The following is a 16,424-nucleotide window of genomic DNA, read 5'->3' on the forward strand; positions in this document are numbered from 1 at the left end:
AAACCTTCAGTTTCATGTCCCAAATTGAGGCACCAATTAAATTTCATCATAGAAATGAAACCATGGTGTATCAAAGAAAGCTACTTCAGTTTTGCAACATGGATACATATTCCCATCCACCTATTGCCCTAGGACACCTTAACTACCTGTTTACTTTGAATAGAAAGAATAGCAGCTAAACCTCAGCATTTTAAAGTCATGCTTGCAAAGGGTCTTTTGTTGTCAGAGGTCAACTACTAAAAACTAAACAAACAGTCCTAATCTAGAGTTAGAGGGTATGGCTACACTTGAAATTTCAAAGCGCTGCCGAGTGTGGTCAGAGCACCAGCGCTGGGAGAGAGCTCTCCCAGCCCTGCACGTAAACCACATCCCTTATGGGTGTAGCTTGCAGCACTGGGAGCGCACTGTTTACACTGAGGCTTTACAGCGCTGTATCTTGCAGCGCTCAGGGGGGTGTTTTTTCACACCCCTGAGCATGGAAGTTGCAGCGCTGTAAAGCGCCAGTGTAGCCAAGCCCATAGTGTCTTCAACCTTTCCTAGAAGATCTCCCATTGTGAATGAAGAACTTGCTATAGTTTTAAATAAATGAAGTTCATGTATTATAAATTTACTTAAATACAACCACATGGACTAAAATGCAAATTCAATAAGGCATTTGTTGCTAAAAAATGCTCTCTCCCAGACCCCCGTCCACAACCCCAAACAAATGTTACAAACTGGTAGAAGTTTTTGTGCCAGAAATTTGCATTTGAATACAAATAAAGTATAAAAGAAATGGACAAACTAAAGCATCAGTTTCTCAATCTCCTGATTTTGTTTTACCAATGTTTTTCTTAAGCTATTTCTAAACAGGAATGTAGAGCCTATATCAGCAATGTAAGTGGGAATTTCCATCATCTAGAGGCCCACAGATGTTGGAAGTACTGGAAAAAAATATATGCAGTAATCAGTGTTAAGGTTTGTATTTTAACACCAATACAAGTAATATGTGATATGTTTTCAGCTTTTACATACACACCACCTGTGTGTGTGTGTAATATTTAAGCAATGAGCTGGATAGGCTGGATAATTACTACACACAGTCCAGAAAGTTTAGGGAAATGGATTTTTAATAAGTTAGAAGTTAAAGCAACTGAAATGTGTGTGTGATACAGACTCCTCCCGCAACAAAGATTAATAGCAACTGGAAAAGTTACCAAGAAAATAGGATTGTTTTTGTTTTGTTTTGTTTTGTTTTTTGGAGGCGAGTTCCACAATAAAGCAACTTGGGTGGATTATATTTGAATGGTGGTCAGTTAGAAGGTAGTGGCTCATTTCTAACATTCAGCTCATGGGAATCAATAAATAATTTCCATTTAACCACTTATAAACACAGTTCCAAAACATACATCTGTAACTGCAATTTCATCAAAACAATAAGCTCTAGAACAAACCTTTAGAATACTTGTCCATTCAGAGTCTTGGAGGGGAAAAACTACATTTTAAAGTCTCATGTAAGTGGATGCCACTTTTAAAACCACAAACAAAAATGCTAATTTAAAAATGTTACAAAAAGGCACTATTAAGCATTAAGTGCAGTTTTGAAGTTTGTACCAAACAATGAATATATTCAGAAGTATACAGTGTGTGTGTGTGTGTCAGAAACAGTCATTTTACTCTAGTGTGCAATAGCTACCAAAGCAGCCATATCTTGTTGAGTTTAATCCAGCCTCTGTGATGTAATAAAGGTCCCACAGTTGGCTAACAATATACTGACATCCCGGCTGCTGTTAGGGTTCCTTTAGCTACATATGCATCTTACAAAAGCTCTTTGAGGTTCTATTTTTTCCTTGCAGTGGGGAGTAGTGTTTTCTACTCCCAGGCCTCTGGTACCTTTGACCAGATGTCTATCATAAAGATTATTTTTAATTCTGTGATATAATAGGGAATTACACTACTGAAAGCCTTTTCTTAAGCGAAAACAGAACTATCAAAATCTACACTCTGCGTGTCTGTTTCAAGTTTAGAAACATTTCCATATAGCACTATTATAGGGTTCATCCTTGAAGAATAGTGAGAAATTATTTTTAATTGTAGCTAACAAAAAGGTAATTACTATATCTCGACTACAGACAAGAATTGGTATTTCAATAAAAACAATGTCTTAGTCCTTTTAACACTTAGGAAATAAGAAACCACTTCATGAGTTTTTGTTTAGCCCCATAATATATCACATTAAACTGGACTATTCACATACATCACTGGTAAACTTACTTAAATTATTGCTGATGTGCTTTTGTGTAATTACTAGTGAAGTCTGCAAATGGCAAAAGCTTTTGGGGGAAAAAGCTGAGCTTTTATCTTCAAACTAACCCAACCATAAATCACTAAATTCTATAGTGCCCCTTTTCTTAAAACTCCAAATCTGTGATGTGTTTTTATTATCCTCAGAATGATAAGTGACCCCTCAAAGTCTCTGGCTGCTCTTCATTTTAGACATTTCTTAGTGTTTAGACTAAACTGTTGTCTATTGGGCAGTGGGGAGTCAAATTCTTACTCCAACAGGGAAGAGGTAACTGCCCACGTTAAACTTTCAGTTCTTTAATTTGATTTTTTTTCCTGTTGTAAATGAAATATGAATGCATTTGACTTCCCTCTAACCTAGAGTTCTGTTTATTGATAAGATGCTTCAAAGTTATCCAGGCGATAAAAATGCATCTCTGGGTTCCTTCTGACTATCACATTTGGCCTACAGTAACCACCACCATTTCTAGCAGGAATCACTAAGTGAAAGGTTCAGATCACTGCTCTACTGTTAACAAGAATAAGGGTTATTCACTGTATAACTACTGGATAAGAGAACTTCTCTAACTTCTTGCAAATCACCAGTAATCTATCTGGTACATGAAGTAAAGACATTTATTTTTTAAAATGTGTATTTGTCCTCAAATGAGGATAAATAAATAGCCAAAGACACTTCCTCATGTCACCTTAGCAATGCTACAATTTTTTCCCTCCACTCTTAAAATAAAAATATAATTCAAGTCCCAGGAAGATGTTATGTTCTAATGGGAAGGAGGTTTTGACAAGTGATGCAGTTTTAACAGTATATTGTTGGCATACGCTGGACTGTACCGCCCAGGACTCCCAAGATCTGGAAAAAATGAAGCAACATTGCCATATTTCCCTGGGCTGCCCAGCACCGGACTATTTCTTCTTGGGCTAGAGTACGTTGAACCATTTGGTGGGCCTGCTGCAACAGACTGGGACTTGGACCTTCCTTTCAATGCTGGACTTGGCCAACTACAGAAAAATAAAAAGAATCACCATATGTATAAGAGAACACCATTCAGAAAATCTTAATGGGGTGAAAAATAGGCTCTCACTAGCACCTGTGAGCTTGATGGAGATGCATCAGAAACACAACAGATCAAGAGAGAGACAGGAGGGAAAGAAAAATGAGGGAGCAGCATATTAGGTCACACATGAATATGTCACTGAAACTAGCAAATGTCTTTTGCTCCAAAATGGCTAATTATAGAAAATGCATTATTTGTGCACATTTGGCCAACTGCAATTCAACACCCACATGTAATAGGAAAGGACCTGCTTATTATCTTGTTTCTATCACTGATAACGTGGTAAGATTTAGAACTCATAAGCACAGATGGCCAGCCTACCATAAAACATCAAAGCAATAGCAGGTTATCTTTGTTTTGAAAAGCTCAAAATAACTCTTCAGCACACCATCACTTACAAGACTATGGACAAAGAAGAGATTTGTTAAAGGTGGCTTTGGACCAGTGATTTTGTAGGTTTGGCCATAGGAGAGATGATATTTTTGGTTTTCCTTTTTAAATGCAATGTGTCCAGATGCAACAGAAAGAAATACATTTTCTATGGACTAAATGTTTACTTGTTTAAAAATCATAAAATTCCCTCTCTAATATTATTTAAATTTTTGAATAATCTAGGATTACTCACTTTGGTTTTACCAATTACTAGTCTATCATACATAACAATAATCTCATATGACAGTATATTTTTCTAACAAAGCAGAAATAGATTTTGCAGATAACGCTGTCAGCCTTAAAAAGGGTAATGAAAGAGTTAAACATACTGTAAAGCTTTTAAAGACTCCAAATCAATAATATATGTTTAGATTCAGTTGCATGCATAGGTATTTATTTCAAAATGTTTGAATATCCGTTTTTTCTTACCTATCCAGAACTGTACTTCCAGGTTCTGTTTTTACTGCCAAAATCTGACACCGAGAATACTTAAGCAGGGCATTATTCTGTACTTCGTGTCTCTCACTGAGGTGTTGCTGGCACTAGCAACACTTGAAATGGAAATAGAGCAAACTTTGGTCTTGCCAAGTAAATGAAAAAACACTAAATTTCCAAATATTTTATTACTTACATTAAGCACCAACTTTGTGCTGGCAATGTACAAAAGAGAAGATAGCTGTCTTATAAGATGCTTTAAAATGTAAATATATTGGAGTAAATCTAAACATATTATTGATTTAGGATTTTAAAACAACTTCTCCCACTCCTTTAAAACTGAGTGTATAGAGTAAGAATAAAAGCTACATAATACATCAGCTTCTTCGAAGAAAGGATTCACAGACGTTAAAAAGTTGATTGCTCAACGCAGACACCTGAAAGTTTACTAAAAAGCAGGAAGGACTTCAGCTTGACTAAAGTGTGACATTTGTAAATAGTTTACTTTTACAATTGCCTTTTGCTGCAACAGCGTGACGGTTTTTGAAAAGTGTCAACTGTTCACAGACAGTATGGCAACCCAGGAGAGAACAAAAACCTGTTTCCACACTACTTTAATCGTAGACAGATCTCCCACATACATAATTTAAACATACACATCTGCAGGTATCAAAACCTGCATCTAGTATGGCAGGGTAACAAAATGAAGACATCTAGACTGTATAATCTAAAATTAAAAATTCATTTGATACAGTATTTGCATAATCTTAATATTTCAAAGCAATTCTATTATTGTATTACATTGCACCACTGATTATGAGTTAGAATCAGGTACAGTAACTCCTTGCTTAAAGTCATCCCAGTTAATGTTGTTTCATTGTTATGTTGCTGATCAATTAGAGAACATGCTTGTTTAAAGTTGTGCAATCCTCCCCGATAACCTTGTTTGGCAGCTACCTGCTTTGTCCACTGCTTGCAGAAAGAGCAGCCCATTAAAGCTAGCTGGTGATGGCTTGGAACGGCAGCCCCCATATCAGCTCCCTGCTCTCCTAAGTTCCCTGTGTGGCAGCCACCCAGCAGGCTATCAAATGCCGGCAGTTCAGCTGTCCCTCTCCCCCCTGCCATGTGCTGCTCCTGCCTTGGACCTGCTTGCTGTGTCAGGGGAAAGAAAAGGAGGGCTAATGTCAGGGTGCTCCTCTCCCCTCTGCTCCTGCCCCGGCTTACTCCAACTCCACAGAGCAGGGGGTGGACACGACAGGGCTCAGGGCAGAGGGAGACTGCTGGCAGCAGCTGCTATCTCAACTTGCTGGTCTACTTAAAAAGGCAATGTACTTAAGAGTCTGGTCAGCCTACTTAAAGGGGCAGTGCAAATCTCTCTCTTATATACACACAAGGTGTATGTCTCTGTCTGCCATGCTGTCTCCCCTCTCTATTTTTGCTGCCTTGTAGAGTGTGAGGCTACATTAACAACGTGTTAACCCTTGAGGGCTCAGCCGAGTACTAGTTCATCATTTCGCAGTAAGGCATTCCCTGGGAAATATCCCACGCTTTGACTCCATCACCTCAACCAAGCTTCACAATCATCATTTCTGTGTATAGTATTAAATTTTGTGTTTAAACTTATAGAGAGAGAGAGAGAGAGAGAGAGAGAGAGAGAGTGTGTGTGTGTGTGTGTGTGTGATATAAAAATAAAATATAAATATCTTTTGTCTGGTGAAAAAAAATTTCCCTGGAAACTAACCCTTCTGATTTACATTAATTCTTACGGGGAAATTGGATTTGCTTAACATCGTTTCGCTTAAAGTTGCATTTTTCAGGAACATAACTACAACGTTAAGTGAAGAGTTACTGTACTGCAGTGACTGTATAGGCAAATGTGGCAGCCATTACGTGTTGAGTAATAACAGAGCATTCGGCATCGTGAGACTGGCCAGTCCGGCAGAATTAATTCTGACACTCTGCATGTTTTACATGGATAGCTTTCTGAGATATGATGAAGCAATTTGGCTTTGATACCTAATCTTTTGCACCAGTAAGCAGAGCTATACCAGCAATGGGTATAATCCCAAGTCTTAATTTAAAATACATTAGCTGCTATAGAACTGAATACTTTTAATTTAGACTTTTGTATAGGATTGAGCTTAAAATTCTAGCTGCTAAAGATGTCCTGCCACAGACACACTAAAAACTGTTGCTCTTCAACTCACTCTGTTGAATTTACATAAATACCTTTGCCTGTCAGAAGAAGAGTAGGACTGTACAGCATTCTTCCATTTGTAAGTAATGGGGTATTTCTGTGGGTCAATTTCTACTCCTTCTACAGCTGCTAAGACATCACTATCCAGCTTTGATGGTTGTTCCCTAGAATATAAATGGAACTAGATGAAAACAGAGCTGTTAAACTTTTTATACAAGATAATTTCCCCACACCCCAGTGTAGATATTTTGAAATGTTTCTAGTAGGTAAATGCGTGCCAACTGGATTAGTTGCTCTTCACATTCAAATGGATTGTTTTCAAGCATATTTTGAAATAAGAAATAATGCCCATCCATAGGGACATTCAATATGCTTCACTGGAAGACAATATTAGCAATCAGTTCAGAGGCAAGCTTGGAAAAAGTGTCCTTAAATTCAGTTTCATATATGTTGAGAACGTGAAAGCTATTTAGCACTTTACCTAATTGAAAGTAGGGCTATAAATAGCATTTGAAAAAGGAACCATTTAAACTATTTTGGTTAAATGAGTAATCGATAAGTTCACAACATAGGTGCAGGAACTGGGGGTGCTGCAGCACCCCCATGTTTTTACTTGTGGCTCTGCTGCCACCCCGTGTCCAGGGCTCCACTGCTGGCAGCCAGGGCCCCAGCTGCAGGGCCGACAGCCAGGGCCCCGGGCCGGAAGCGGGGACCCAACATAAAACGTGGGGAGCCGCACTCTTAGTTCAGTGCCTATGATGTCAGTTCCACAGCAATGGTCCCGAAACAATGCAGAACCTTGTTCCACATACGCTATGAAATGGTACTGCTGCAACGTTTTCAATGTGCCCATTAGGCATTTAAACTTTAACCGAACACATTACCAGTAAGACTGATTGGTTAACCGGTTATCGTTTTACATCCCTAATTGAAAGGTTCATCAAGCCTGCCTGATGAACAGGAGCTAGCTCACAGACTGAAGAGTCTGTTTCAAACCTTAGTACTGGAAGAAAACTACAGAGCTCTTTTCTTCATACCCAAATTGTTTTACATACAATCTTCCGAGATCATGAAAGGACTGCATCTTTACTGTAGGAACTACAAAGCATTTTAAGGAGGTATTTTTTCAAGTGATTATAACTGGTGTTTGAAACTTTTTTGAAGAATGTCTTACAGCAAGGTTAAGAGCATATGGAACTAGTTTTGCATGTATGGACCAAAGGACAAAAAAGTAATTCATACCCAAAGAGGAATAACTTCTTTGTATTTTCATTTGTTGATGGAGTCTTCAAAAGAAATCTCTGAGAAGAGGGCTCTTGACACAAATAAGCAGCACACTCAGATTGCACTGCAAGACTGCCAAGCTGCTGTGTGTCTTTGTCCCAAATACCAGGGTCCAATGACAGTCTTTCAGCTTCTGAGGGTATTTTGTTTTCTGTCCTTAATTTTGTATCTCCAGGCTTTTCCGTAGTAGCTGGCTCAGAACAGCTTGCCACAGAAAGTGCTGAGCAGGTTTTACCCAGCTGGTCCTTAGATATTCTGACCTGGCTCATTCCTTCAGCCAAAACTTGCTCATTCTCAGTTTTTGCAGTGATTTTGTTCGATTTCCCCACCAAACATTCCCCTGCCACTGCTTGGCCTTGGAAAGACAGTCTTTCAAATTCCGCCATTAAATTGGAGACTGGGGATATAAGGCACTCCTCTCCACCACGTGAATGTTTTCTGTCACTAGTTATCCTCTCATTAGTTACAGGGCTGCAAAATCCATTTTTGCTGGATGAAACCTCCTTCTCGTAATGCATGGAGAGGTCCGACGTTTCTATAATGTTTACTTTGTGCTCCATCGACAGGATGTCACGCTCCGAATCTCCAATAGCATCTATACTCGATTTCTTAGACACAACAGGAGGGCTGTTCTTCCGTGCTGCATTCTGTCTGTTTTTAATTTCTTCCAAGCTCATGTCATCATCATCTTCATCTAAAAATGCTCCAACAGAAATTGAATTGCAGCATTTTTTACTTTTGCCTACAAACAATTTTAATAAAAAAGATATAAATAAGAGGCTTGACAACTGAAGTCCTATCCGATAAACTAGTAGCAGCTCTATGGTCTTCGGTAATTCCATTATTACATGTATGTATCCATTTATGGAGACACTTTTATAATCAGATGTATGTAATAGTATTAGTTAAGCTACATAATCTTATAAAAAAATATACACATCTTGTTTGCAATTATCTTTTTTTATCCTATTCATCTGAGAGAGATGTTTCCTGTGCATCTCACTTAAAGTGACTGATTCACAGAAACCGACCAAGTTTCAAGATAAAATCAGAAGGCAGAATACAATGGCAAAAAGATATAGATGGCAAGCTAACTATTAAGTTTACCATGTCCTCCTACACACCAAAGGTTCCACTGAAGTTACATTGGCACAAAGACAAACCCACAAAAGAAGCTGAATTAAGTCCTCTTGTGAATAGGTCCTTTTTCCAACAATAGGCAATGATATATACATACACTTTACAGAATATATTTATTTCTGCAACATGGCCCTAGGTGAGCACACAAAATATTGCTGATCCTATTTCTACTACAATATTGCAATTAGAGATTACTGAGAGGTACACAGGAGTTTGGTAGAGTGTATCTACATTTTACTGTTGGAGACAAAAAAGTGTCCACTTTTTCTATGTTAAGGACATTAAGAGTGTGTGTGAGAAAGAAATTTAACATTGGACAAACCCTTTCCTTTACTGTAACTGACTTGGTCGATGATTAAGCTAGGAATTTTATCAAAGTATCTGCTTCAGCATCAAGTCTGTTGATCTGAGAATGCAGAACTGTAGATGTTAAAGCAGAAAAAATGGCAAAAGCAGCTCTCTTTCTTTCCAGGTCCACCTCTCTCAGTACACTAGGACCAGATGCCATATTCATGCTCCTCTGCAGACTTAGCATAGGATCACTTCACATACGAATTTGTTTGGATAGAAATAATTAAACCCACCAACAGCCAACCAGGAGAAATTCTGTAGGGCTGGGTTGTGTGTGCACCCACTCAAACTAATGAAAAGAGACACTGGGAACAATTGGTTCAGAGAGACTTGTATAACCTTGGTAACAGAAAAAATACTTCCCTAATGGGGAACCACTTTGAAAAGTGGTCTGTGCCTACAGCTGGTCAAAAAATCTGTGTCAAAACAGATATCCATCAGAAAATGCCATTTCAACAAAACCAAAATTTACTGTGAAATCGTATCAATTTCAAAGAAAATTCCTGAAAGAAATTTTCTGAAAAAAAAATAAAAAACCATTTGATTTTGTTTCAGAATTGTTTTCACTTTTATATTATATTTATATTGTTTACATTACTTCATGATAGGTCAAAGTCATAGCATAATGTGTTTTAATAAAACTGACAATTTCAGCTACACTGCAGAGACACTGATCTAGAAAACAAGAAAAAAAATGTTATTTCATATACACCTCTACCCTGATATAACACCAATTTGAATATAACGCGTAAAGCAGGGCTCGGGGAGGCTTACACATTCCAGTGGATCAAAGCAAGTTCGATATAACACAGTTTCACCTATAACGAGGTAAGATTTTTTGGCTCCCGAGGACAGCGTTATATTGAGGTAGAGGTGTAGCTTGAAACAGCTGCCTTTAATATTTAACAATATAATATTTTGACTGTCATAATGACACGATGTCATACTATGCATTAATGACATCATGAAAATGTAAAAAGGAAAAAGCCCAAAATTTTCCAACACAAAATTTTTTAGAATGATTCTCCCTCACCCGCAAATTTACATTTTGTGGGAAATTTAAAAAACAAAAAAATTAGTTTTGTTCCAATTTGGGACAAAAACAAATCCTGAAAGATCAGCATTTCCTGTGAAATTGAAATTCTGAGTTACAACCTGTAGCCCATTCAATTGATGAAAGTTTGGTTTTAGGACTTTGTTAGTGTCTCCCCTCTGCCCACAACTGGATTGAATTATTTCTGCCTTAGAAAGCCGACTGTACTTCAAAGGAATTCCGAAACATTCCGAGTGAAATCCTGGCCCCACTGAAGTCAGTGAGAGTTTTGCCATTGACTTTAAAGAGGTCAGGATTTCAATCTAGAATCTGTAATCCGGTGAACAACAGCACGCAAGATGGATAGTTTAATGAGATATGATCTCGTAACCTCCCACACTTCTCTAAATGAATGTTTTTACATTGAAAGTAGAATAATATTTGAGTAATAGATTAATATCTGCAATCCAAAAAAAAAAAAGTTTTAATTAAATGTGAACTCCAAGCCCTGCTCAAAGTTTTTTCTTAATATAAATCACTTTGTTTATAACAATGTTTGCTATTTTCTTACCAGAAGGATGTGGAGTTTTATATCTGTTGCACGTTTCATTTTCTCCTGTTCCTTGCTGAGCCTTTTCACTCATTTCCCGTTGACTCAGGTATTCTTCTAATTTTTGCAACCCCTCCTGGGAAGACAGATCAACAAAACAGCCCAGAAATTCCCAGTATTCAACCCACGGGAACCCCTGCTCATGAGCTAACTCCCTGCAATAAATAAGATAAAACGAATCATTTGTGAAGACATCATATATTAGTATGACAATAAATATAATGAACATGTTTTATCAGCTATTTCTAGGCCTCTGAAATTGTGAAACATATATAAGAATTCTGTAACAACCAAGTTCTGCACCAGCAATAATATATATCCTTCTCCACAACATACCAAGTGTTATCTATCGCCAATTTCTTTCCTTTATAGTAATCCTAAAGTTTTACTTATTAATTGTAAAAATGCCTCAGATTGTGATTTTTTAAGATGACTGTGTCTAGGCATCAGGTGGAGAAATGAATCAATTATTGGCATAGGTACTACTTAGTTGAAGTCAATCAACAATCTTTTTTTTTTTCATTTTTCAGAAAAAAGGGTAATTTTAAAGAAAAGATAAAACCCACTCGTTTTAAACAAGCTTAGATGTCTTGAAGTTTTTACATTTGTGTGCTACCACAACACAGAAAATCTATCTTTTGTGGTGAGGATCCATGCATACCCACATGGATCCTCACCATGTTCTGTGTGGCTGGAGAAAGGATAAGGACATACCTTAACATCTTTTTCCATTTCACCAAACTTTAACAATTTCCCAGCTTCCATAAAATGCAGGCAGTGCTCAAATCTATTACCAATTAGTTGACAATCTGATTTTCAAAAGGACTAAGTCCCAATTGTTAGCTTTCTCCCTAATCTGAAATATTCTGAGAAATAATTAGACAAAGGAGTAAATGAGGTATGAGAAAAAAGTTCTGGACAGAATGTGGGTAACAGTTAAAAAATGTATTTCTTCTCCCCTTCCAGAGTAGTTAAATAGGTGGCCTACAATGTGCAGAACTAGATGATCACAATGGTCCCTTCTGAACTTAAGATCTATGGGTATCATTTTTTGAGTGAAAGCATTTTTTATTTACATAAAAAGTACAATAAGGACCCAAACAAAATATACATTGTAAAATGTTTGTAGAAGAATTTTTGCTTTATGCAGCTTATGTTAACCATTAATGTGCCTTTAGTGCTGGAGTTTTTTTAAATAATTTTCTGGCTTATTGCTAACACACATCTTTCATGCTGAGATTTTCTTAGTACCTTCCAACTCTTTCAACTCCTCTTTCTGGATCGGATTTCCTGACGTTGTGAAAGAAGCCTGCTCTCTCTCTAGGTGGAGTTTTCCAAAGCCTGCGAAATTCTTCTGCCTTCAAAACAAATTCAGAATGTAGACAATAAAACTACAACATGCACCTTTAAGTACACAGCAGCTAAAATCTCTACCTAGAAGCTTTTTTGCTTCAGAGATGCATTAAGTTGTTCAATGATGAATTTAGCTGTTCTTCAGTTGAATATAACAATTCAAGTTTAGCTATACACATTGCTCAACTATATCCAATTACAATCTGTGTCTTTCATTTTAGACACAAAAGTGCACCCCATCAGACTTAGTTTATTACTGTACATGATTGGTCCCATAAGCACCAGATCTTGAAAGTGATATTAGGCATAACTATGAAAAAAGTTACCGCAATTTAAAGCTTCCATTACTAAATTTCTGTACTACAGCGACTCACATATTGGGTTTGACTGACTTTTCTAGATTATCTGTTATTGCCAAATGGCAACCTCTTTTGTAGCTACAGGGTGTGGTATATCCTCCTGGGAGAAATTTTTTTTTTTTTTAAACATTGTACGTGTTTTCTAAGGCCTTGTACACCTAAGCTATTTACATTAATTATTCAAATTATTCTCCGGGCAATAGCACAGAATGAAGTCTAATGCCTGGTGCACACCAGAAAACAAAATACATACTTAAGTTTCTAAAATGTTAATTCTGTAAACTCACCTACATTTTTATCTCATTACATGTGATCCAGCCAACATTAATAGCTGAGTGCTACGTTTAGACTGTTACAAGTATATGTCTGTAGCCTAAAATAATGCATTCTCTCTCATTTATGTCACAACTCCACAAGTTTTCAAAGAGTAAAAATTTTGAATTTAAATGAATAAATAAGAATGTAACCAAGAAAGGCTATTTAGGAGGAAAAACAGCACACATTCTCAGTAAGTTTGACACTCAAGTGGGCAAAGGAAAAAACTCTCAACCATGTGTAAGCTACTGGTCTGAGTTAAGTCTCTTCCTCTAGCTCATCAACAGATGGAGCAGACAGCTCACTCATACCAGTCATACATCTTGCTGGTGACAACACCTGCCAGAAGGGTTACACGTGTTAATTAGTATTTCTAAAGGTGTCAGACTAAGACATACAGATAATAAATTGATGAACTGTCCGGATTGTATACAATGATTTTTGTAATAAAGATAAATATTAATATTTAACTGCTGTCATTATGATTATATTTTCCTATAATTCCATTAGGATTTATTATTTTTTCAATTGGATAAACATTTTACTAGCCTACTCTAGCAAGATTAAGTGGTGATAAACTGATTCAAACATTTAGTATCAGTTTTTAGTTAGAATATTCGAGATCTTTTGGCATTTCTAGCTTTGTGTTTTCATTTTCATAAAAGTGGTAACAGTTACCTCTAAAATCAGTTTTCGTTTCAGGCAGGGGAAACCATGGCACTTATATGCAAGGACTGTACAGGTCCAGAAGATATATCAAGAGTCATCTGCGTCTCAGAATATTTAACTAGGTCCCAGTAGGAAAACAAGAGTTTTCAACTATTTCTTTATTTTTACCACCTTTCCCCGCTTAGCCTCCTCAGATACCAAAGCTCCACAATAATCTGTTAAGAGGGTTCCAAAAATGGTACAAACGTTACCACCTCCACTCCCCACTCGGCATGGTAAAATTCCATGTTTTTTCTGGAAAAAAAGAGAAATGATGCTGAACCCTCAGTGGGGTCTCCAAAACTAACAGGCTATGCCAATGAAGGAGCCATCAGCTTGGGCTCAAATTACTATATTTTGAAAGCCACAAAAGAATTAGGAAAGCATTTGGTTTTATGACATCTTCATTATATCCTTACCTTGGAGGGAGTCATTGGGCCTACAAAAGCTCTCACTGACAAGACTGGATCTTTGGGGCTGCCACTGTGTTTAGGTAAAGCTGTAAGGGGGTTATCATCTGATTGATCAGGTGACCAAGGTGCACCAATCACTGGAGCTGAGGAATTGCCTTCCGCTCGCAAGAGTGGCACATAATACCGACCTAAAAATAAAATGATTTTTTTTTAAGAATCTAGTGTTACAGTAGTTTGCTGCCTCTTTCTGGAATATATTTAAAATGTCAGTACATCTGCATGCCTAGAAATTTGCCTTAATTTCACTAGCAAAAGTCTTCATCTTTTAATTAAAACTCACTGCTTCTAATACCTATTCAATGCTGAAGATTTTATTTTAGGTCCCTTTCTCACAAAAAAGGAATTACTGTACTGACATATCTGCTTCCTGAGGATCTTTAGCACTTTCAGAACCAACATGCTGCAAAAATGTACACCCACATATCTGGCATTTAAGGACAACCACTAGGAAACAAGATGAATCCCTCACTTTATGATGATTCCTTATGCAGCCTTTTGTAATTGAGCAGTCTAAAAATCTCTGCCTCAGATTCCTCATCAGTAAAACGGGGATAATATCTACCTCACGGGTGTGAGGATTACTGTCTATTCTATAATCTCTAAATACTGATCAACAGGTCATCCCGTTTCAGACATTCTTCCTGTTCCTTGGTAGCACTAAAGTTTCTCATTGTAAGAGCACTGTATATCAAAACTAACTGGGCAACAGGAACACTACTAAACATAAATATGTAAGTATAAGACAGAATGACAACCAAACTAACATTTTTGGACATTGCATACACAACGAAGATTACGTATTAAAGCTCTGAATACAAACCTTTCAAATATTCTCTTATTTTCTCTTTCAGTTCCATTGATTTATTTTTGTTTCTTTCACAGATTACCTGTTAGAAGAAATGTTACTCTTAATTAGCAAAGCTCTCAACATTATCCTGTAAACCCTATGCCCATGTCTTTTTTTGATACAGAAGGGACCCCTGCTCCTTCAGACATATCATCCACACACACACACACACCCTCCTACATACTGCTTTAAGAAAAAAAAAAAAAAAAAAAAAAACACAACTGGAAACACATTTGTCTTTCCTATAAATACGTTTTCTGTCAACATTCCAGTAAGAACCGTATGATTTGCCTCCACCAACGTGGAGCGCTGTTACACCAAATCAAAACTTGCAGCTTTCACATTCAAATCTAAAGTAAAAAGTCCTTTGTTGGGACAGGCCATTAAATATAATACAACTTGGAGGCAGGAAATTCTAGGGAGCCACAAACTAGAACTAGATGCAATCAATACTAAACATATATTCCAGCACTAGAAATGGTATATTCGAATCCTAATCTACCTACATTAGTCAGGGGATCTGTGGTTGAACCCTAAAAATCAAGAATTATATTGACATACAGCTGAAATTATCACAGATCTGCTTTCAGTGTGGACGCAGAGAGACTTACTTCTGCTGGAGTTTGACCATACTTGTTTCTTGGATTTTTTACAATGTCTGGATGCGAGGTAAGCACATTAACCACATTCAGATTCCCAAACTTGCAAGCAAAATGCAATGGAGTATCAAATACCTACAACACAGGAAAAAATATATATACACATATACCTTCATTGAACATTCCCAGCTTCTCATTCATTACCCAGACTTAGTATGTATTTGTAAACATGATGTGACCAAACCCACACATTTATTTTTTCCATTCTAAAAATAGAGCCATCACTATGATTAATCTATAGGGCTCTTTAAAAAAGATTTTTAAAAAACAAATCAGGACACAACTTGTTAATTTCTGTTACTAGAATACTAGAAGTGACAATGGTCCAGGATACTCATGCTCTCCTTTTCATAACAAATGAGTGCCCAAGCAGATATTTAACTCTCACCATTTTATCCGGCGTATTAAGGTAAAGGTCAACTATATATCTAATGCGCTCCTGCAACATTACTTCATCATCGTCTGGATACATGAGCCGCATAAATTCAGGATTTTCCAAAGTGTCTAATAGCAACTGGCTGATGCCAGCTTGATTCTCCTTGGCAGCAACATGCATGACATTATACCGACACCCTTCCTGAAAAGAAAACACAAACATTAAGAACCATTTGAAATCTAAACAACTTGCTTCCCTTGCTAAACTTAATTAATCTGACAGCAAAAACTAGCTATGGGTGTATCATTCAGTCTTATTTTTAGATTTTTTGCTTTTTAAGGAAATATTTTCATGTTAAAACAAAAGTACAGTAAAAGCTCTTTTATCTAGCATGACACCAACTTGCAAGCTCTATAACCAGCATTTCTGATCAGCACTGAAAGTCTGGTTTATAGTGGCGTTGGTGCAGAGCCGACAGGGGGCTGGGGCATGAGAGGGGCTGCGGGGCGTGCTC

At 37.2% G+C, this 16,424-nt stretch overlaps 1 protein-coding gene across 2 annotated transcripts in view; it reads right to left on the minus strand.

The window, feature by feature from the left end:
* Positions 1 to 1,091: 1,091 nt before the first annotated feature.
* Positions 1,092 to 16,424, minus strand: part of ANKLE2 (ankyrin repeat and LEM domain containing 2) — a 32,540-nt gene continuing 17,207 nt past the window's right edge. For both annotated transcript variants that reach the window (XM_050924095.1, XM_050924094.1), the window contains exons 5-13: positions 15,923 to 16,111; positions 15,487 to 15,609; positions 14,849 to 14,915; positions 13,975 to 14,156; positions 12,072 to 12,178; positions 10,782 to 10,975; positions 7,645 to 8,428; positions 6,435 to 6,566; positions 1,092 to 3,282 (exon numbers count right to left, since the gene is read on the minus strand). In XM_050924095.1, the coding sequence (XP_050780052.1) occupies positions 3,045 to 3,282; positions 6,435 to 6,566; positions 7,645 to 8,428; positions 10,782 to 10,975; positions 12,072 to 12,178; positions 13,975 to 14,156; positions 14,849 to 14,915; positions 15,487 to 15,609; positions 15,923 to 16,111 (2,016 nt within the window). In that variant the 3' untranslated portion in view covers positions 1,092 to 3,044. The remainder of the gene's footprint in view (positions 3,283 to 6,434; positions 6,567 to 7,644; positions 8,429 to 10,781; positions 10,976 to 12,071; positions 12,179 to 13,974; positions 14,157 to 14,848; positions 14,916 to 15,486; positions 15,610 to 15,922; positions 16,112 to 16,424) is intronic.

The sequence above is a fragment of the Gopherus flavomarginatus genome, chromosome 15, assembly GCF_025201925.1.
Source record: "Gopherus flavomarginatus isolate rGopFla2 chromosome 15, rGopFla2.mat.asm, whole genome shotgun sequence".
NCBI lineage: Eukaryota > Metazoa > Chordata > Testudines > Testudinidae > Gopherus > Gopherus flavomarginatus.